This window comes from Protopterus annectens, chromosome 4.part1, assembly GCF_019279795.1.
Source record: "Protopterus annectens isolate FY-2018-M chromosome 4.part1, PAN1.0, whole genome shotgun sequence".
In the NCBI taxonomy this organism is placed as follows: domain Eukaryota; kingdom Metazoa; phylum Chordata; order Ceratodontiformes; family Protopteridae; genus Protopterus; species Protopterus annectens.
This window is the reverse complement of record NC_056734.1, coordinates 625,088,860-625,113,589: the sequence shown is the minus strand read 5'-3', so window position 1 is coordinate 625,113,589 and position 24,730 is coordinate 625,088,860. Positions and strand designations below refer to the sequence as shown.

Below are 24,730 nucleotides of genomic sequence, written 5' to 3'. Positions count from 1 at the left end.
AGACGAGGAATGAAGCTTGAAAGAAGGTAGGATTTGAATGAATTATGTAATGTTTGACTGACAGTGACTAGATAGATTATAAGTGATGTATAATGTTTGCAACTAAAACTACGTTGATATGGTTTGTTTTCATTTATATAAATGTTGACTATCCACCTAGTCTTAAATATTAATGGTGGTGGTAAAAAAAAAAAAAAAAAAAAAAGGGCAGGCCAGAATATTTAGTGTTCATTTAAGGGACACTCCTGCAGCTGTACACTGTCACTTGACCATTTCAGTTTATCTTAAGCTGTTCTGATCTTTGATCATAGTTCCGATACTCAGCGTCTTCATTATGTGAAACAGTTCCTGAAGAATGCATTACAGCATATAGTTTCTTTAGGTTCTTGATAGTTTTGTTTTTGACTTAATCATGCATGCTGATAAGTAAAAAAGCACAATGGTTCCAACACAGCACACCTTTAATAACACCAAAACAGGGTAAGTGCTTTCACGGATGTCCTCCGCTTCATCAGACCATACAATATTAAAACAACATAAGGATATAACTATTTAAATACTAAATAGCCATGAAAATAGTATTAGCTGACAAGCAAATTAACCCATTCATACCATACTGTCAGTAAACAGCTTACCTATATGTAAAAACATATAAAGAAAATAAAAAAACAGTATTACAATATTATAAAAGTAGTAGTACATAATTTTTTTTACAACCTGTTAAAAACAAATAAAACTCCATGTGTCACATATATGGACAAAAGTGGCCAAAATAGGCATGTTGTAATAAGTAATGCAGGACTTATTCATGAGAATCTATATATAAAAAATGACACTAACATCTAGAGCAAATCAATGTTTGAGAACTCTAGCTTTAAGAAATGGTTTCAACAAAATTTTACTATTCAGGCCTGGGGGCTTGTCAACCTGAAAGCGTATAATCCATTTCTGTTGCGATACTGAGCATCTTCATTATGTGAAACAGTTCCTGAAGAATGGATTACAGAATATAGTTTCTTTAGGTTCTTGATAGTTTTATTTTTGACTTAATCATGCATGCTGTTTATGGTGCATTATTTTCATGGCTGTAGCCTGGGCCATTTGATAAGGGCATTCCCTTTTTCTCAGTGTATGCTGTTTGGCCCTGAGACAGCTATTTTAAGTCAAAATGTTGTTGTCCATGGCAAGCAACATAGAACTTTTTCTAAGCTCTTATCACCTCTTGTGCTTGCCAACCATCATGCCTCTGCAATGGGACTTGAGCCTGTTCATTCTGCTGTGCCAAGTATCCCCAGTGTGGAGGCAGAAGTCATGCAGAGGGACTGTTATCTTGGCAGTCATGATGGTGCTTTGTGCCTCCTCCAATGTCCTATCATCTACCAGCACATCATAGAAGTAGGTGCCCTTCAACATAGCCAGGCTAATTTAGCATACCCCAAAGAATGGGGACCATGACAATCCGGGTTCCTATTACGTGATCACAGACGCTTTCTGTTCCTTGGAAAAAAATCGCTGTTCTGAGGTTTCAACATTGTAAGCTTTCGCTTACATGGGGTCGATTTAAATATTGTTCGCTTTTTTGAGCATTTGATGGTGTAATATAGACCCGACAATCCTACATGTTTCTCTCTGGTTGTGGTTAGGACCACTTCATTCCATTCTGAAGCGTAGGTGGCTCAACCCGTGCCCTATGATAGTCTCACAGACTTGTGCCCAACCATCTTAGAGAAAAAAAAAGACTTCCAAGACTTACAGGATTCTTCTTGCAGACATTACCACACACAGTCTCCCACCCCAGATCATCATCAAGAGCAAAAAAAGTACATTCCTTCTGTACCAACCAGGTGGATGAATGAACAACCCCCTCCCACTCAGCCATTTAGGTCCCAGTCCTGTTTCCTGCCCCCCCCCGACCTTCCTTTCTCACACTTTAGTAGTGGGAAAAAAAAATAGTTGCTACAGTTATACCCTGCCTACATAGAGTGCTAGAGGTTTGACCACAATTGCAATACTGGCTTTTGAAAGCCAGTATGCATGTAAGAACAATTTGGATCAACCTTTTGCGCCCACCCAACATTATGTGCCTTGCACAGTTGCCCCTTTCATCCTACCCTAGCTAAGCTACTGATTCCATCAACCAGGTAAATCAGATTATCCCACCCAGACTGGGACCTGAAGGTGTCCATACATATGTACCAGCATCTGATGGGCTCCCTTCTCTAGTCATTATCTTACATAATTCTCTGCACATGCTATGAAGGCATTTTCCATTTTGCCATAACCAGCCTCTGGTGTTTCAAAGAGGCACTGCAATCACCACAGGCCATCTGGTACCCTCCCCATGAAATGTGCGCACTCTGATACACACACAATTTTAGCTTCTTTCACCCCCTCAGGATGGTATGCCCATGTTCCCTCAGATTTCACAAAGGCAACTACTTGCCCTGGCTGATTGGGAACCATCTCATCATCTTTGTGTAATGGGTGACCCAACATTAACTTACTCCAATCGCCACCACCCAGCTGTTCCAGTTTGAGTTGTTCTCAAGCAGGATCATTTTAGGCCAGAGTCAGGGCTTACTCCATGTATTCTACAGATCTAGGCCTAAAATCATCATAAATATGCCTATCCCAGTTTACCCGACTCAAATTTTTATTTTTTTTTATCCTTCAAGTATCTTACTAGATTAGCTCAACTCATCTAATACTTGGTAGTCTGTATGCTGCTGCAAGGTGACTTGTATTTAATTTTTTGAGCCATAGAAGACCCGCCTATTTGACCTATTTCTCTTGAAAACCAGTGGTTCTATACACATGTACTAGGGACTTAATCAGTAGATCAGAGTGCAAAACATTAATGTGTGCATGTAAGTTGCAAGTTGGAAACCTATATAATCAAAACTGTAAAGTAATAGTACCCTATCAGAATGACTGCCTTATCAATCATTCACATGGATATGTGAATGATGTGGTAAGGAGGGACAAGAAGCAAAGAGTACTGAATTTTATTAAGAAATTGGTTTGAATAGCAATGTTAACAGGAGACATACTTGGATAGAAATGAGCACATGACATTGGCGAAGAAAGAAATTCTTAATGGTTATTCAGCAGAGTATCAGGGTTAAAGGAAAATGAGGATTGTGAGAGAGGCTCCAGTAATGATAGAGGAGGAGAAAAACAATGGTAAATTTGTGGTAATAAGGGGTTTATCAATACGGCAGAAGGATTGCAGTGACATGTTTATATTCCACCTAAATCTACTGTTAAGGAGATTGAGAGAATTATAGGAGATGTAATTAGCTTCCAGCAGGGAATGCTGTTATTGGGTGTAGACTGGAATATGATACACAGTATTGAAGAAGAAGATGTATCAGGGGTGGCTAGAAGGGAAATATAACAAGAGGGTAGATTTCTAGAAAGTATTACAATATTTGGAATGGAAGATAAGGAATTACTAGCAGGAACCCAAACCGAATTTACATATTCCTCAAGGTACAATAACTTTGTTAATCTGGGCAGAAATTATGTTGTTTCACAGGAGCATGGTTATTTAATTGAAAGCTTTGAAATGCATCCAATAACCATTTCAGACCATGTGCCAATAAAGACTAAGATAAAGATGCAGGGTAATGAAGTAAAAATGAGACATTGGTATTTTTAACTATTTAAAAGAGAAGAGTTTAAAGAATGGGTAATGGAAACTATTCCAAAGTTGTTATGGAAGATGCAAATTTCTTCAGAAGGGATACCTGAGGAGTGGGATAAATTGAAAATGGAATTTAATTTGAAAATATGGTGCAAATAAGAGAGAACGGGGAAAGACATAAGAATCACTACACCCCTAACAACTTTCCGAACTTGCAGTGGAGTCAGTGCAATCCTTTTCAGCCCCACTTAAACAACCCTTCTCATCTCTCTCTTTCTAACTGCCCCCATCCAAAACTCTACCCTTCTCATGCATCCCCTGTATACCAATGTTATTAACCTTGTAGATACACCAATTTGGAACAGGCAGCTTAAACAGGACTAATCTATACCATGCTCTCAGTCATGTGCGATTACCACTGTCCTCCTAAACACTACTGCTATCTCCCCTCCCCTGCTACATAATTTTATAATTTCATTATATCTTTTGAACTCTTTACAAACCTATAAAACACCAAAATCTCCCTTCCTACATCATTTTATAATTGGATTACATATCTTAACCTCTTTGCCAACCTTTCTTTACTGAAATGTAAGAACACTAAACTTTACAACATTTTCACCTTCTTATAAGATCAGTTCATTTACTTTTCACAATACACTACAAGAACTGTATAACTTCTTATAGACATAAATACTTTACTGTATATATCTGTTTTGTAACTTTTTTTTAACATGAAATGCAACAGTTTTTCTGAAAACTGTCTGTGTTAATATAAATGTACCATGGATAGAGCTTTTCTCCCCAGGCTGCCTCTAAAAGTGGGGTCTGCCCAGTCAGACTTTCCCAGTCAATAAAAAAATAAATAAAAATGAATAAATAGATTAAATGGATAATCACAGATTTAAGTATTGCAGATGAAGGGAAATCTTAAAGAAGAAGAGCAGTTGCTGAGTATTAAAGGGAAAATAAATTTGGATACTGATGTATGAGGTTAGAAAGGCTGCTGATAAGCTAATATGTTTTGATAGCTTCGGAGCACAAAAGCTATTAGCACAATGACTTGGGCAACATAAAATAGAAAAGGATGCTGGCAAACTTAGGGAGCTCGTGACTAAAAATAACCAGAAATCCTAAAGAGGTATTAGAGATATTTCAGAAATTCTATGAAAATCTGTATAAAGTTGAGGAATGGGGAAACTAAGACACAAATGAGAAATATTTATGGAAGACTTAAAATGACAATGCTAGAAGAAGATGAAACTCAATATCTAATAGCTAAGCTGGGAAGGTACGAGAGAAAAAAATGGCGGTGTGTAAACGATCAGTAGGAAAATCTCCTGGAACAGATGGTAGTCCTGTGAAAGGTTGAAATTTAGGTGGGATAAAAGTGGTAAAGATCTGAATTGTTATGCTTCAATGATGTTTTGAAAGGAGGACCAGCACCAGCGTCCTGCAAGAAAGCTGTAGTGGCTGTACTACCCAAAGACAGCAAATGCTATATGAGAGGTTCCCTTAATTTGCTGTTAATAGCAGCCTGCATTTAAAGTGGATTGTTGAGAGACAGCCTTACAAGACTATCTGCAATTATATAGAGCTGAGTATATTTTTCTGTATTATTATGTATTATAGAGCTAAATTGTTGCTTAGATATCTGTTGTCTTACTGTTCTGCAAATATACAGATATCAGTATATATATTTTGTGGTTTTATAATTTGCACTGTGATTCCTCATATCTAGCGTAAAACTGTTCTTCCCCACCTCCCTGTTTTTGGTTGTAGTTTAAATTTGGTGGCTTTTACAGTGCCCGCCCCACTGTAGATTTGATCTAGGACACTCCCCCAGTCCCATCTCTTTACCGCATTCTACCTAATCAACCCTTTCTGCACTTGCTTTTAGTCCTTTTTAATTTAATTACATTTTTTCAAACTGTGTGTGGACTAATATTGCTACATACTCGTGTGCCAGCTTGCACTGCATGTGAATTGTTTTTACTACTGTTTTTGCTACTTTTCTGAAAAAAAAAATTATCTGCTTTTACTGTATTTGTGTTTCTTCCTACTTTATTTTGTTTTTGCGTCAGCTTAAAAGTAGTCAGTTGTATTTATTACTGCTTGGTGTAACTCATTCTAAGCCTTTTAGTTTAAGCACTTGGGCTTCAGACCAGTTGTTTTACATTAAGAAGGTTTGTGGTCTGCACTGTAGTGGCAGAACAGGTAGCTTACATCCTTTTAAGTTGGGAACTGCTGATTGAGGGCTCAGTGTCTGTTATTCTAAAAGTGCATTAATTCTGGTTTAAGCACTTGGGCTTCTGGCCAGTTATTTTACATTAAAAGGGTTCGTGGTCTGCACTCTTGTGGGAGGAGAGGCTGGACTCTGCCCTTCTGAGCTGGGAATTTCTGGTTAAAGGCTTATAGTGCCTGCATATTTCAACTGTTTCTTACTGAAATTGGTACACCTTGTTTGCTGTAGCATAGACTAGACCCAGGCCTGCTGAATCTAGCTTTGTTTGTATGCTTGTTGTTTGTTTGCTTGTTATTTCCCTGAAATGCTAATACCACCTAAAACACGGCTTTTCAGTGCTTCTGTGGATCCCTAGTGATATCTGCATTGCTTACTGTACTTATTTCCTTGTTTCACTTAAAAGAAAGTTACTGTTTGTCGTTTTTGCATTTAAGTTACCTGTAACACATTGCATTTAAGTTACCTGGCACTTGCTCACTAAAGCAATTATATAAGTCAGCACTAAAAAATTAAAAGCACTACACCCTCACAAACTCCCCTTGAGTACCTTGTTCCCCATTGGCCCTTTTTTCAATTATAAAGGAATTCCCAATACTATTCTAGCATGTCCAAAGGTCAGTTGTCAATCTCCTCTCCAGTCCAGCTGGTGAATCTGGGAATCTTGAGGCAATGTTACAACTGCCTCATGTACACAGACAACCCTCTCCTCTTCCCAACAAATTCCAACACATGTGAGAGATGCATCCATATAGCCAAACTGGAGGCTAAGCTCTCTCAACTCAGTACTGGCGTAACCAGTCAGGAGGAGAAGGAAACCACACTCACTACAATTCCAGTCTCACATAGACCTACCATGACAGCAAACCAAACACATAAATACACAAAAACATACTCAGAGGCTCTAAATAAAAATATGCCTAAGCAGCAGAGACCTCCAAAGCAGACACCCAAGCAACCACTACCCCAAAACAAAACACGTGCAACACATAGCTCAAAAAGCCAGTGTGCCGAACAGTCACAGCCCTTAAGGCTAAACAACACACCTGATACACTTGTAATAGGTGACTCTATCGTCAGGCACACTGACGTCTCGCTCACCAGGCTGAACAAGGAGAAGGTCACGGTGAGCTGCCTGTCGGGCGCTAGGACCCGCCACATAACACAAGCACTCAGGTCACTCCAAGGCAAGTACAAATATGACTCCGTCATTGTCCATGCTGGTGTGAATGACCTGAGACGTACCTCCCTGGACTACATGAAAAGAGACATAGAGGAGCTCTCTGAGCATGTGGCCCAGGCCGGTATGACCCTGACCTTGAGTAGCATCTTACCCTCACCGAGAATGATGCCACAATATGAAGACAAGATGATCAATTTCAACAGTTGGCTTAAGTATTGGTGTCATTCAAAGGGGATCCAATGCCTGTCAGCCTGGGATGACATGCTCGACAAGCCACGATGCTTCGCTAGGGACGGCTTGCACCTGTCACCCCTGGGCTTTTGGATATTGGCAAAGGCTCTTGCTACCCCCATAGTGCCTTTTTTAGGCAAGGCTCAAAAGACAAACCCACCTCCATAGGTATCACAAGGGATAACAAACTAAGAGTAATGCTACTCAATGCCAGAAGTCTAAACCTCAAGGTGCACGCACTTGAAACTCTCCTTAGCATGGAGAACATCAATATCTGTGCAGTAACAGAAACCTGGTTCAAGGCTCCCGAGAGCACCCCAGCACTACCAGGTTATACCTCATACCATGCTTTTCGGCCCCAAAACTTGGACTGACCCACAAAAGGAGGGGGAGTATCAATATTCGTCAAAGATACCCACACCTCCAGATTGGTGGCACAGCACAAAGCTTCAGAGACTATCCATGTGCAACTAACAGTGGGTAAAACTGCCTTCCAGTTTATAGCCTGCTACAGACCACCCTCCCAAACCCAGGAACCGCACTCGGCCTTCCTGAGAACACTGGAAAATATGAAGGTCTCTCCAAACACCATTATATTGGGCGACTTCAACTACCCAAACATAGACTGGGAGCATTACTCTAGCTCCAACACCCTAGCCCAAAGGTTCCTAGAATTTATAAACTCAAATGCTATGGAACAACTTGTTACCACTCCCACAAGAGGGGAAAACATACTGGACCTGATCATCACCAACATGGGGACTCTATGCTCCAGACTAGAAGTGTATCCCTCACTGGTAAGATCAGACCATAAACTAATCTCACTGGATATTCACATCCCGACCCCACCCCTGCCCAGAAAACCACAGTGAAAAACTTCTCTAAAGCAAATTTCACACTCCTCAAAACCGAGGTGGAATCCTTCAAAGCCCCTGGGCCTGTGGAAAATATGGCCCAGACCACAGAATCCTTTATAAACGCATTCTATGAACACCTTCAGGAATGCATGGATCATGCGATCCCAAATAAAACCAAGACCCAATCCTCCAAAGACAGACGTCCTGTCTGGTGGACCCCAGCCATAAACGAACTATACAACAGAAGGAGGAAGCTACTAAATGATAGAGCAAAATCCCAAAAAGGGAAGGCATCTCTGATCAATATTAGCAAAAAACTACAGGCACTCATAAAATCGTCTAAGGCCAGCTTCGAGAGAAAAATTGCACAGGACACTAAGGATAATCACAAGGCTTTCTTTAGTTATGTTAGGAACCTGGGTGGTAATTCCCAGATATGCTCAGAATTAGTCCAAAATGACAAAAAATACACCAAACCCACAGACATTGCCAACATCCTAGCTGACAGGTTCAGCGCAAACTTCTCCCCCCTCCCACCAAAAGGGCAAATATCTAACCCAGCAGAGTGCTGCCCCCCTGACATCTCAGATGCTCAGGTAAGAGCCGCCCTCTCCAAAGCAAAAAACACAGCATCAATGGGACCAGACGGTGTCCCGGGCTGTGTCCTACATGAACTCCAAGAAGAGCTAAACCCAAACATAAAACTACTGTTCAATCTCAGCCTTACTACAGGATATGTACCCAAAGAGTGGCGTACAGCAACAGTGGTCCCTCTCCACAAAGGTGGTGCCTCAACGGATCCTGGAAACTATCGCCCCATAAGCCTGACTAGCTTGGTCTGCAAAGCTATGGAAAGGATCATCATGGACCTCATAAATAAAGATATTGGGTACCTACAGACACTGGATCCTACCCAGTTCGGCTTTGTTAAGGGCAGATCCTGCCTCTTAAACCTGGTTGATTTCTTTGAAACAGTCACCAAGGCCAGTGACGAGGGGAAGGTGGTCCACACAGCCTACCTGGACCTCGCAAAAGCCTTCGATACAATACCCCACTCGGGCATTATAGATAAGCTCACCAGCTTAAATATAAACCCCTATGTCACTAGATGGGTTGCAAACTGGCTCAAGGACAGAACCCATATGGTTAGAATTGCTGGAGCCATGTCAGGCTCCAAACCAGTTACAAGTGGCGTCCCACAAGGCTCAGTCTTGGGACCTCTCTTGTTCGGTATATATTTCTCAGAGGTACAGGCCAACACGGAAGGACTGTGGCTGACCAAGTTCGCAGATGACTGCAAACTGGGCGCCATAATCAACTCTCCAGCCGACACAAGCATCCTCCAAAAGGGCCTCATAGAAACAGACAACTGGTGCCAGAGGCATGGCCTCAAGCTAAATGCCAAAAAGTGAGTCATCCCCTTTGGCAAAAACAAAGTGCCCACAAATTACCACATAGGTGGTAATCCATTAAGTACAGAAGAAGTAATTAGGGACCTGGGGACCCAAGTTGATAGCAATCTCTCATTTGACAACCACGTGGCCAAAGTGGTTAGAAAAACATTTTATATAGCCCACCTAATCATGAAGGGATTCACATCTAGATCAGGGAAGGTTATCGTGCCTCTTTACTCATCCCTCATCAGGCCCATAATTGAGTACAATGCCCCTTTTGGGATGTACCTTACCAGACACCTGCAGCAACTGGAAAGACCCCAAAAGTACCTCACTAAGAGGATCAAAGGGCTCAAACAGATGCCATATGCTGCCCGGTTAAAGAAACTCCAGCTCTACTCAGTGGCATACCGCCTGTTCAGAGGCGATCTGTGCCTGACGTATAAAGCCATGTCCAACCCGGAATTAATGGACATGCTGCACCTCAGAAAATCCAGATCCCATTGAGCTACGCACTCGAGAGACTTGAACCTCAGCACTGAAATAAATAGGACATGCTGGAGGGACAGATTCATAACCCAGAGGCTCCCTTCACTCTGGAATAAAATCCCAGTCCAGGTTAGGCAGAGTCCCTCATTGACTCTCTTCAAGAGGAATCTTGATGAGTGGATGGGAGATCGTAGGTTTACCCCGGGTATCACTTCTGTGTCACTGTTAGACAGAGGCACAGTATACTAACCTCGAAAAAGGGAATAGCAAAATTAATTTAAAATGGGTGGCGAAAGCCAAACACATTCTGGCTAGGCTTATAAATGCCCTAGGGCAGATAGCCTAGTATGAACCTATGAACCTATGGAATTGGGTTTATAGGGTAATTTAATTATAAAACAAAACAAAACAAGAAATTATATGTCCTTCTAAATATATTAAGCTTTTTTATCATTGAATTTGTATATATTATTAGTTTACAACACCTTATACATGCTGCTCTTTAAATACACAATAAACAATATAGTATTACACCCTCTTGTATTGAACTACAGTGAATTTTTATACATTACTATTTATTACTATTATTACAGACACCATTAAATTTGCGTCAACATTATTATTCAAAAACTAAGGAGTAAACTGACTACCAAATGTTAATCAGTAGGCGTTGCTTTTATCAATTAACTTATTAATCAATTTAGCTACCTATAAATTTTTACAACCTTGACTGTATTTTTGTACTCTGAAGAAACCCTATTTCATTTGTGGGTGAAAGCGCTCAGTACACGGAACGTATAAATTATTTTTATCGTTGTTTTTTTAATTGTATTTCTTCAAGAAGTGTGTGCAATGAACGTTACTGGATTACCCAGGATATCGCTTTTTTGTTTTATCAGTTACCGCTTTGCAATTTATTGTTTCCAGTTTTGGTCACGATTCCAGGGTTTTCAGGTGGTGTGGTTGACTCGCACATCCCTAAAAGGAACTGGTGTTCAAACGTGCACTAGGTAATACACAAATTGTGTGACCAACATCTTCTGTTTCAACACTATGGAGTCATTGTTGAAACAGCATTTAGAAGCAACGCAACGCCTCATTCAATTAATTCAAGGGAACTGTGTTCCTAACAATGATGAACTCAATGTAACTTTGACAGAATCGCAGGAACAACTTTTTACGCTGCATTCGACACCTGGTAGCAGTCCAAAATCTCCGTCGGCTAGCAATGGTTCAACGAACTCAATAGGAGGGGACATAAGGAAGAAGGAAGGAAATACTAGGAACGGGATACCTCTGAGTACAACTTTGAACGCTGGAGACGGGAGAGCAAGTAGTGACTGTCACAGGAGATGGGGAAACATCAAGGATATACTTCAAGCGCCGAGTTTTAACAAACTACCAAGAGGCAGCATGAAAGACATGGGAACTCTTAATCAACAAATTACGGAGTTTGAAAAAACTCTAAAACAGTTCAAGACCCTACAAATGGATAACGCTTTCCTTGAAAGGTCATTGGAACTGGAACAAGTACCTAAAGGTTTGCGTATATTCAAATTACCCTTTGGTTTTTACAGTGACAGTGAAACGTTTGATGAACTAACAGCATTGTTTGACCGAACAGGTCTTGATTTACTAAAGTTGATAATTAAGAACAATAATTTAAGATTAAATGGAATATTATTAGAACTGGATAATAGCATACGCAATGATATATTGTTTGAATTCAACAAGCATAGGATTGATAATGTATTAAAATACATGGATAATTTTGTTATGAGAGGGTTAGAATACAAAAATAAGAAATTATTCAGAGACAGTAATGATTACGCTAACAAATGGGCATACCATCATTTTAAGGATTCTAAACTTTTTGCAAACAAAAACGAGAAAGGAAGGTTCACTTCCAATATTGATACAGACACAGACTTGAATAGGGATCTCAGAGCTTTTAACTCAAACAGCAATGGAAACAACTACAGACACTACAATGGGAATGCAACACAGAGGGATACATATAGGGATAATGAAGTTTTTTTAGAACAACCCCCACTGAGGAGGTCCGAAAGGATAAGAGACAGGTATCGAGAAAGACAGAACCAATACTTGAATCAGGGGGAGACAGTTCAATACAGGACAAATTCCCATTACTAAAAGAAACAAACAACAACCCACTAGTGACTACAATAGACCCATTCACTTTAGAAGGACATTCAAATATTAATGAAGTGAACCAAAACTACGAACTCACATTTGACATATTGTTTGAAAACACGGTGAATTCTGAATTTTTAAGAGACTATGATAATACACGGGAAAATAGTGGGATATACAACCAAGAAGTTTGTTAAGTGATCAAGAACGGAGGTTTCAATATATATAATTACAGTGAATTGAATTTAAACACTGGCCACATAGCCTTGCTTAAAAGAGGTTTCACCTTTGTCCCTCATTTCAGAAGTGACATAGGTAAAACATTGATTAGTTTGAAAATATACAGTAGATTATTAAGTTTAAAAATGTTTTTTGGAAAAGATAAGACATTAGTTGACTACGACAAAGGTATATTAATACTGAAAAGATCCAGTACATTTATACCACCTAACAATCCAGTCATACATGTCTTTGAATCGCTTTGTGAGTCACAAATACGTAGAGAGTTGAAAAGACAACACTTGAGAGACGATAATTTAACTGACACAGACATAATTTGTTTAACAGAATTTAGTAGAAACAACAACTACAGGATTATGAAGCCAGATAAGGGTGGTGGGGTTGTTATAATGACAAAGACAGATTATATTAATAAAATGACAATTATGTTAGAAGACGAAGATACATATACTAAAGTTTCCAAATTTGAAGTGAACAGAGCGTACACCAAGATTGATTGGTTATTGTACGATTACTTTATGGAAAGCATGATCAATTCACAAGAACATGATTTCTTAGTGGTAGAACACCCCATCACACCTACGATTTTTGGCATCCCCAAAATACATAAAAGTATACATAACCCACCATTTAGACCGATTGTGTAAGCAAAAAGTCGAAATTGGAACCCATAGCTAAATTTGTAGACCACCATTATAAAGATATTATTTTGCATTTCCCACATATTATTAAAGACTCATGGGACTGCTTAGAAAAATTAAAGGAATTTAATCACAATCACACAGGTGAAAAATATATTATGCTTACAACAGACGTTATTAATTTATTTAGTACTATACCACACAATGAAGGTTTAGAATATTTTGAGAAGATTATGGACAAATACAGTGGATTTCATACAGTAAGAAGGAAACTTTTAGTAGAATTTATGGACATGATTTTAGATGATTTTAAATAACAATTATGTATACATAGAAGGAGAATATTACAAACAATGCACAGGAGTGGCAATGGGGGCGAGATGCACCCCCATTTATGCCAACTTAGTCCTAGCACAATGGGAAACAGAAAAAGTTTTTACATCCAGCTTCTGGAACAATATATCCTTCTATGTAAGATTTTTAGATGATACTTTAATTTTTTGGAAAGGGGAAGAAAAGGACATTATTGATTTTGTTCACTATCTAGACACTAGTACCTCTTTTTTAAAATTTACATTCCAAATATATAAAGATTATTGTGACTATCTGGACATAAGGATGTACATCAAGAATGGTAAAATAGAGTCTAACATATTTCGTAAAAAAACATATTCTAATACCTACTTGCACTGTGAAAGTACTCATCCACATTTTCAAAAGAAAGATGGTTAGACTTTCACGTATCATCAGTGAGGACATTAATTTTTTGGAAGAGATAAGAATAGTTAAAGAAATGTTTTTAGAAAGGGGTTACCCACAGAAAGAACTAGATAATGTACATAAAGAGGTGGTGAGTAAGAGGGACACTAAATTTAAACCAATTCTTCACAATGGTTTAGATAAAAAATCAATAGAATTGAATTCCACAAGTAAAAGAGAAGCATTTATCATACCTTACAATGAAAATTCAAAGACAATAGTTAGAATTTTAAATGACACATGGAATTGTGTTTTTAATAACAAAAAAGAATTTAAAGACATATTAGGCCCATATCCTCTGATTACCTATAGTAGGGGGACCAATTTGAAAGAAATTTTGGAAAGCAGCAGTAGCATTCATAGATACAATACATCAAAAATGACAAAATGTGGGTTTTGTAAAAGTTGTAAATTCATTAATGATGGACCATATTCTATGGTAAATGGATATGGGAGAACATTACAATGTCCGGGACATTGTAACTGTAACACCAAAATGGTTATTTATTTAGCTAATTGTATATCATGTCCCGGATTCTATGTTGGAAAAACTAAGAGAAAATTAAGAGAGCGAATTATGGAACATATTAGAGACATTAAACATAAAAAAGAAACAAATGCTCTCTATGTTCACAGTACTACATGTAGTAATTTTAAAAGATTTATATTCTTCATTATAGATGGAATTTACTACCCTTGGGAAAAGGAAGTTGATCTTAAAAATTTATTATTGACAAAGGAATGTTTGTGGCAACTCAGACTTAATGCCAGTGTAACACCAGGGCTAAATGGACACATTAGTATTGCCAGTGTTCTGAAATATAAATCTGTGTGTATTTAATTATGTTTATATATACAAAATATGTACAAAATGTATTTTATCTGTTTTTAACATTATTTATGCAGTTTTTATAGAATTTTCAAAGAATTGTAAAGGTCAGTTATGAAATATATTTATATTTACGTTAATATTTATAATTACATCCTCTATATAAATATTTATATTTATACTTATATTTATATTTATATATATTATTTATTACATTGACACCTTAAACATAATTACATACATATTCATTTCTGTAAACATACTTTAAACAAAATTCTTTGAGTAAAAAACAAAAACAAAACAAGAAATTATATGTCCTTCTAAATATATTATTAAGCTTTTTTATCATTGAATTTGTATATATTATTAGTTTACAACACCTTATACATGCTGCTCTTTAAATACACAATAAATAATATAGTATTACACCCTCTTGTATTGAACTACAGTGAATTTTTATACATTACTATTTATTAATATTATTACAGACACCATTAAATTTGCGTCAACATTATTATTCAAAAACTAAGGAGTAAACTGACTACCAAATGTTAATCAGTAGGCGTTGCTTTTATCAATTAACTTATTAATCAATTTAGCTACCTATAAATTGTTACAACCTTGACTGTATTTTTGTACTCTGAAGAAACCCTATTTCATTTGTGGGTGAAAGCGCTCAGTACACGGAACGTATAAATTATTTTTATCGTTGGTTTTTTAATTGTATTTCTTCAAGAAGTGTGTGCAATAAACGTTACTGGATTACCCAGGATATCGCTTTTTTGTTTTATCAGTTACCGCTTTGCAATTTATTGTTCATAATTATAAAGTGTTTGTCTATTAGCTAAGAGAATGGCTAAGGAGCTGCCAAACCTGGATCAGTGTGTTTCTGGAGAGTATCTAAACATTTGACAACATTAACAGAAAATGTTGATCTAAAGGGAAGCAGAGTGCAAGGCCCCCACATTTGTTGACTGGTAGATTTTCATGAGTAGGGCAATGACAGAAACTCCACTTTCCTTATAGAATAATGAGTTTAATTAGAGTGATATATGAAGGGTCAGAAGTATCAAGAATTCTTGTCTGACAAGTTTAATACAGGAACAGGGTAGGCGTGTTGTCTTTCTCCTTTGTGTTTTATACTTGGAGACTTTAGCAAAGAAAATGGGGGTCTCAAAAATTCAAGGGTATAGCTGGTATGATACAAAAAAAAATTGCTTTATTTGCTGATATTTTGTATTTGGTAAACCCAGAAAAGAATAATTCAGTGTTGTGGAACATTTTCAGGCAGTTTCAGAATGTTTTAGTATATAAAACAAATGAAAATAAAACAAAGGCTATAGAGGGCAACTTTGTCCCCACAAATGAATTGTTTCAGCAGTACACATATTTATGGCAATACAAGATAAGTAATTAGGTGTTTGGACTAAAAAGGATTTCATAATGGCAGCTAAGCATATTTGAGAAGAAACTAAATGAAAGATCATAAAATTCAGAAGTTGGATGCTCTTGACTATGGATATTGATAGTAAGGTACAAGTAGGAAAACATTTCTAGTCCCTTTAATAGTATACACGTTTGGCATATTTTTACCAACCCGAGGAGGAGCTGTCGACCTTAATAAAAGAAGTAAAGGAATTTATTTGGGTGTAAAAGAGGGTAAGAGATAAGTGGGATAGGTTGTTTTGTACCACAGAAGATTGTGGTTTAAGATTACCGGTTATGGGGGATATTTTTAGAACTACATAATTAAGGCTGATATACATAGTACAAACACAAGTCTGCAAATCAAAGTGGAAAGAAATAATGCTGAAGAGGGCTGCCAAAAAAATAAGGCGAGAGTAGGATTTTGAATGCAGGCCCTTAAAGAGAACATTTACAACCACAGAATATTATATTTACAAAGTAGCAGAAACTATTTTGAGAACTAAGCAAATGCAGGAGTGGGGAAGTATTTAGCTTAATGGATGAGAGCAAGTAGGGGCATAGAAAATGGGCAAGAGGAATCTGGAATTCATTGGAGAAAATCAGCAAAGGAACTAAGGTATTGGGATAAGTGGGAAGATTATTACTATTCCCAATTAAACAACAAAATCTGGAAGGTTTAGGATTTTTGCATGGGAGTGTTTGTAGAGGTATTTTTATACTCAAAATAGGCTTCAGATAATTTTTCTACAAATAGACTGCAGAAGTTGGAGTAATGATGGGAAAGAGAAGGGGTACTTGGGGACATTTTGAGAATTAATCGAGTTGGTAGATTACTTGCTTTGTCAGAAATGTTGTGAGGAACGAATTATTGTAATTAAGGAACTGACTCTTTTGAGCTGGGATATAGAAACAGGATTGTCTAGACACAGTAAGACCCTATTAAGTTTAATGAGATTGGCCACCAAAAAAGAAGTTACTAGAAAAGGGAAATAAACTAAACCAACTGTAGCAGATTTACTGACTGCTGGAAAGGTGGTAAAAGAACTGGAGGTGGAATCTTTATGGAAGGGGCAAACTATTCAGAAATGAATGGGATCTGTGGGAACAATATATGCAGAGTAATGTTCAGGAGGAGTGCAGGACTTGAGAATTCTAAGTAATGTTAAATTGAAACATTAAAAAATAACCCATATAAGTGCAATGCATGCAAAAGAAAAAAAAATTATTCAGTGTTTTTTCTTTTTATAAATGTATGTGTACTCATGTCACTGTGTAATTTGAAGTTAATAAATGTATTAAGTAAGACTTGCTGAAAGGATATGTTCCTAACTGAATGTATTTCCAGCCTATGCAGCCAGTTAACACTATAGGTCATGCAAAGTACTACTTTGTCTGCCTTTTAGACTAGTCTTGATGACTGGGTGAGTAGACATATACCAGGGTTATCGGGGATGTGGGTACTATTAAGTATACCAAATGGGTGGCAATAGCTTTTAACTGTGTACATAAAGGTGTACATGACAAGGCCTGTCTTGGTACCTGTGATCACTTGCCCAGTATTGTTCCTGTGAATAGAACTGGATTTCTTGTATTTGAGCATGATTTCACATTGCCGAAGATGTGTTTGGGTTCCTGCAGAAGTAGTACATAACATTTGAAAAAAAAAGCACGAGAGGCATATTAAGTCAGTGTTAATTACTATTTAGGGTAGAAGTTTTTCTGAATTTGTTTTTACTCTCCACTTGTGTTTAGGAAACAAGGGAATACCAATTTTGCCATATATTGGAGAGGAGTCTGCTGACGTAGACTCTAATGTAAAAAGGTGAGTTTTTTTTATTTTTTTTGAATATATGCATTTGTACTTTTAGTGAAAAATAAAAGAAGGGAGATATTGAAGTGTAGCGTCTTGTGTTTGTGGCATATAGTTTTAAAGAAAAAATGCTTGTTTTTCAGTGTTTTGTTAAAGAACTTGTCTTCAGTCAGTAGTTTTATTTATTTATTTGTGTTTTCATTGATTTTTGGGAGTTCTGGCAGGTCACAGTGCCCACATGAGACTGTATACCTTTGAAATATTCTTTGCATAACTGTGTTTTCTTTGCAGGATTTACTTGGATATTGCTGCTTTTTCTTTCTTTTTAGTGTGACTGCTCATGCTTTGTTTGCATTACAGATGTTAGGTTAACTCTTCACTTAAAGCAATGTCAACAGAACAATGATTATTAGATATACTAGAAATGTTTAATGATAGGGACCTGGTTTTCCATTTAAAGCTTAGAGCTGTTAGTAATGATCAATTCATGCTTGATTAATTTAGAAACTGTAGACCTCAATTTTCTCAGCTTCTGCCATCCATTTCTGTATTTGATTTCACCTGTCAGCCACCCTTTGTTTAAAAAAAATGTACTTCATTATAGCAACATCAACTGTGTCAGAAATCTTACCAAAACTATACTTATCAGAAGACTGTTTGATCCCCTTGCCTTGTTTTCCTCAAGACCCCTCGGTCCCCTTTCCATCTCCTCTGTTATTTTGTCATCTGTCCTTTCTCTGACTGCCTCTATCCTGCCTTCCCAGGCTGGTGATGTCTGTTCTGCTTTTTTGTTAAACAGTGATACAGAATATGGGTGTAGAATTTTCACTTCATTAGCCATCATATATTTTCCTTCCCAAGCTAATTTCCTAATTGAATTCTTTAATGTCTTTCTTTCATCTATATATCAGAACAAAACCTTATTGTTTTTATTAATGTGTGACAAAATTTTTCTCATTTATTTTATTTTACTTATTTTGTGAACCAGGCCTCTAAGATCCCTTTAATTCCCCCTTTGCCCCAGTGGTTTCCATTTCTGGACTTCATTCATCCTTTCCTGAGATGCTTCTCCTTGTTTCTCCAATCCCTGTGTTATTTTTTTCTGCTTGATGACTTTGGCAACCTTTTTGCCATCCCTCCTCAATTTGCCCTTTTGCATTTTTTTCATGGTTCCTGCACTCCTTTACTGTATTGTAATCTTCTCAGATCTGTGTTTCTGAACAACCCAGTGCATTAGCCATTTCCTCTGTAGCCTCAGACCCTGGACTTTGTGGCTCTTCTTGGCTCCAGACCCAAGGTAGCATTAACCATACTGTTAACATGGTCATTACCAGCTGGTAGAGCCCTGACTTCTAAATTTCTTGCTTCATCTCCCTATAGAGAACAGGAAAGAGTTCCTTTACTGGTTTTATCTACTAACTGTAGCTTGAACCCTTCCAGGCTAAGCACTTCAGTCAGTCTGTCTGGATTCTGTACCAAGACTGTATGATGATATACTCTATGATGGGTCTGACAAATAAGGTATTCCATGATAGCTATCTTTTTCTTTCCAGCACATCTGTTTTTTTTTTCATTTCTTGATTAGCTTATCATACCTTAAATGTGATGTTAGATGACATGTGGAGAATGGTAGAGTACAGTTTTCCCCCTTTCTCTGCCCAGCTTTATTTCAAGTATCCTTACTTCTGGTTCCCTCTCTTCTTCAATGTCATCATCTACACACTTCCAGTTCATCTAGTCTTTGTTCCTCCTTATCTTCCATTGTTTTGTTAAGAGTTCTGTGACACTGTCCATTAGTAACTCCAATAAGACATAAAATCATTTTGTGGCAATAAGTTTATTGTTCCAGAATAGAAGTGACAGCTTATTGTCATTACTTGAGAAACAAATCTATCATGACATTCTACAAAGACTGTATTATATACATGAAACAAACCATTCAACCTTAGGTGGTCCCTTCTGGAATACTTTAGCCAATCATAATTCATATTCTTAAACTGACAGCAACAGCTTGCAGTCATCATATAGTGACGTTTTTGAGAACATTTTGAAATGTAACTCTGCTGGTTTTCCATTATCTCACGCTTTCCCTTTATACAAATAACACTTCATTTATTACAGAACTTGTAATAAAAGCAAGGAAGAATATAGTGGCAGATTTTCCAAGGCAGGTAATGTTCCATATTATTTTTGTCTGGAACAAAAGAAAGCTATAATCTCTTATCTAAACAATGCCACATTCAGCTATAACATAATGTTTTACAAAACAGAAACGGACTTGTCTAACTTATTCAGAAATAATTTTCATAGAACCCAAGCATATTTTCTGGCCTAGGTTGCATAGAGATAATGTCTGAAGTAATTCTACTAGAGAAATTTTATTCTGACACTTATTTGTAGTATTTGTAGTATTTCTATATATGATAACATTTTCCCTCCTCTACTCCCCTTGGGTATATTGTCTCCCTCATGACCTCCTTTATGAACACTATCTTTGTGCCACTGCGTCTCATCCATCCTTTTCACTGTCCCATGTTTCTGTTATTGGTACTGTCAGAATGCCTGTCCTTAGTACTTCCTGTTTTGACATCTTCCTTCTTTCTTAGATTTTTCAAATCATTGAAATCACCCTGACTTCACCCCCTTCTCTCCATTTCACTATCCCATTTTTCATTCTACTATTGGCTTTTCCTTCATTTTTGACCTGTTGCACTCCTTTGACCTTTTTCGTAATGCACTTAAATTTCTTCCTCCCCAAGCCATTCCTTTGGTATATTCTTCTTGCAACTGCTTTTCTGCATTATCTGCTTAACAGCTACCATCCAATTTGTTCTTTCTTTCATCCGGCACTTTCCTATTGCAAAAGACCGGTATTAATACTAAAGTTCTGTCTCCCATTCCTTTTCCTTTGCCCATCTTGTCCTTTTTAACACCTTTATTAAATCCTGTATTTTTAAGTTGCAGCATAAAGATGTCCTTCCTTATCACTGTTGCAGTATTCATTACATGTGGGATCTCCTGACAAGCGTAGCCCATCTGTCCAGCATACCAAAGCCTTTATATCCTCTCAGCATCATATATGAGATTTATGCTTCCCATGTAGACATAGGGCATAAAGGCAACATACACATGCTCGATCCTTAGAACTTCTTTACTGCCAGTCTGAATGCCATGGTTGAATGTCTGTCTGAATGTCTTTCACTGGCCTGGTTCCTACCAAGCCATTTACATTTAAGTGCCCCATTGGTCCTTTTTTCTCTGTGTTAACCGTGAGTTTGTCATTCAGGAAGGGAAAATTTTAGTGTGGGAGGCAGATTCCCCATAAAGATAGACACAGCAAGAGCATCTTCTGCTTAGGTGCTTTGCATGATCATACCCAGTGTAGCATTTGTCAGGTTTTTGTTCTGAAAGCTCTTTGCAGCCATCTATCTTCATTGTCCGTCTACCTGGAGAACCAACATCTTAAGCTTCTCACCCAGAGTACCATGGCTAAATCTGCCCACACAGAGGTACAGCCATTTCTTAAGGACTAAAAAGTCTCATTCTGATTATGCTGCTGTCCAGCCTCTACTGGACATCTCTCTTGAGATGGATGAAGACCCCAAAGACCATGCAGTTCCTCTGCTGCAACCCTGTTGGAGGCCCGCATAAGGCCGGCTTCTCGCATGGCCTCTGAGTCTGTGCAAACATCCATCACTAACGATGAGGGTGAACCCCCTGCTGATAATTTCCAAAAGGCCTGGGGGGGTCCCCAAATCCTAGTTAGAGAAGAGGTTATTGGTACCCTTCGAGTCTAGGCATAGCTGTGAGCCTCCTAGGTTGGACAAAGCTGATGTTCCAATGAAAATGAAGCAGACAACTAAACTCATACAACCCATTGCCAACTATCCTCATGGAATGGCTGGATTTTACCTAGGGATTGTTCACCTCCTTTATAACCTTGAAGCCCCATCAGGGATTATCTGTGCCCCCCCCCCCCCCCAGCTTCTACCTCAGCCAAAAGAACTAGGGAATCTAATTCTTCAGGTTAGGAAATGGATTCAGGAGATGAATCCTTGGCCCATTCCTTGCAAATCACTTCACCCCTAGAATATGGGTTAGAGGACACAGATTTATTTGAGCCCTGATTACTCACATTGAGGAGCTGCCTTTTGTGCACACCGTGGTTTTCATGATGGAGCATTTTAAATGGGGTTGTTGCCAGATCTCCAACATCCAAAAGAGGTATTACGAGCTGATACAAATGTAATCTCCTAAACCTTCAAATGTTCCCACTGTACCGGCTACTTTGTTAGATACGTTTGCAGCTGCTTCTTTGGCTCCTGATTCCCAGCCTCTGCTCCTCCAAGAAGCCTAACCTCTTTTATAAGGTACCTGAGGCCTTTAAGTACCTTTTACAAGTATCCTCCTGCAGACCCTGCTGTAGTATCTGTATCTGTGGATAAGCCTGACAAGTTTTTATCTTCCATACTTCTCCCTTCTGGCAAAGACAGTCAGGCTATGTAGAGGCTGGGGGAAATGTTTTTATACTTCTGCTACGTTGGCCTTTAGAGACATAAATTATCTGACCCATATGACCAGGTATGTTCGGTCTGTTTTGTCTCAACTGGAGGGTGGGGATCTTGTCAGACCCACCTGATTCTGAATGCAAGACTACTGCCCTTTCCTTACTGGGTTTCACTTTGCATGTGTCTCATCATTCTATCAAATGTAGTTTTGATGCATCCTCGAGCTGCTAATTTCAGGTTCAGTTATGAGGAAGTACTCTTGGCTGTGCATACAGGCTTTACCTGATTGTATGAAGGCCAAGCTCCTAGATGCTGTTTTGGATTACCAAAATATTTTTGGTACTGCTGCTGATATGTTTAAGATTCTACAAGACAAAGGTAAAGTTATGCAAGACCTTAAACAATTTTTTTTTCACTTATACCCACATTTCAGAGAAACTAGCCTTCTAAATCTGCCTTTATTCATAGACAACCTTGTCAGCCTCAAAGAGGAAAAATGTTTCTAAGCACATATTTTGATAAACCCACTCAAGACTTCCAGGAATCAAAATCTCTTTTTTTGGACAAATCTGCCACCATTTGACATTTTTCTCCCTCTCCCCTCTGTCATGTTCCCTTGTCTTTCAGGCCTTTCCTGTCAGGCAACAGATTACCTCAGACTTCTGGGTCCTTTCCATTATTCTTCATGGTTAGTTTATGATATGGAAATCCTTTCCCCACTTTTCAGGTCTTCCTCTACCTCCTCCAGACAAACTTCCTCACTTTTCTGTTGTCCTGCAAGATCTACAATATCGTGGGACTATCCAATATGTTCCAGAAGCTCAATGGGGAACAGGATTTTATTCCAGGATGCTTCTAGTTCACAGAAAAGAGGGGTCATGAGAACTATCCCAGACCTATCCTTTCTCAACACCTTTCTAAAGGGTCCTTCTTTTAGGTTACTTTCCCTCCAGACTCTTTCCTTCTTGCTCCCAGGCATTTCTGCCGGTCTTCTTATCCTCTTTCACTCTCTCTTCAGGAAGTTATTTATGTTTCTCTGTTTCTTCCTCTCATTTCAGTTCTCTGCTTTACCCTTTAGCCTTTCTACAGCCCCAGGGGTATTCACCAAATGTATGGCCCCTGTGATAGTCTTTTGCTTTTTTCAGGGAATCCAGATATTCCCATATATGGATGAATTACTATTTTAGGCTCCCTCCCAATTCCAGATACTTCAAGATCTGCACTTTACCATGCTCCTCCTGTGCAGTGCTTCCCAAAATGACAGTTTTCAGGGTTGCAGAATCCAGACCATTTCAGTGCTGGCCTCTCTTCAGTCTCCCAATGTTCTGTCTATAACAGCCTACTTCCAGTCTGTCTTCCCCCTTTCCCTCTTTTTCAGCAAGGGAATTTCTCAGAGTCTTGGGGTTCATGACATCTACCCATCCATCCACAAACCATTTTCCCAATTTTTGCACATGGGGTCAGCGTGTCGCTTAAACAGCGACAATCATGTAGAGCCATGGTTTACACTGCCAGGTGGCTAGCCTTGCAGTGGTTGTTCTTCCAAAACTCGCTTGCTGCTATAGCCAATTTAACGTGTTTAATTCACCTACTACATGTCTTTGGAATGTGTGAGGAAACCCATGCGAATACATGGAAGACATGCAGACTCCATACAGAAGGTGCCCCAGCCACTAATCAAACTGGGAAACCTCTTGCTGTGAGGCAACAATGCTATCCGCTGAACCACTGTGCCGGCCACAGATTATATCACCCCAGATGGCACATCTACCAACCCCATGATTCCTTTTGCCAAGCTTTATATGAGAAAGATTCAATGGTATCTCTTTCAGTTTGACTTCAGCATTGCTACCCTCTGAGTTTCCAATTCCCTTATTAACTTGTCTCAAACATGAGTTTCATTGGTGGATTTGGAAGATATCCCTCAATCCAGGCCTACCTTTTCAGACTCCTACCCCTACTCAAGAGCTTTCCACAGATGCTTCACATCAGGGATAGGGAGCTTCTTCCAGCAATCTGAGTGTTCAGGGTCTCTGGCCCTTCATCAGAGATCAGACCATATTAACATTAAGGAGAGATCAGGGTGCTCATTCTTGTCTGCAGGCATTCCATTCCTTTTTGGCTCCAGGCCCTCTAAAGGTCTTTACAAGCTATATCATAGTTGTGTGGTACATCAAGAAACTGGGAGGCACAGAGTCTTATCTTCTTGCAGACTAGCTCTTCAGGCTTGGGACTTTGCTATCCACTATCAGATAACCCTTCAGGCAGTCTACAGCTTTTCAGAGAAAACCTTGTGGCAAACTATCTGAACAGGTCCAG

General features: G+C 38.5%; 1 protein-coding gene across 1 annotated transcript in view; it reads left to right on the top strand.

Annotated features, from left to right (window-relative positions):
* LOC122801255 (serine-rich adhesin for platelets-like) overlaps nucleotides 1-24,730 on the top strand; it is a 1,296,546-nt gene that overhangs the window by 149,719 nt on the left and 1,122,097 nt on the right. Inside the window, exon 4 of the mRNA XM_044070807.1 lies at nucleotides 17,846-17,915. Within this exon, the coding sequence (XP_043926742.1) occupies nucleotides 17,846-17,915 (70 nt within the window). The remainder of the gene's footprint in view (nucleotides 1-17,845; nucleotides 17,916-24,730) is intronic.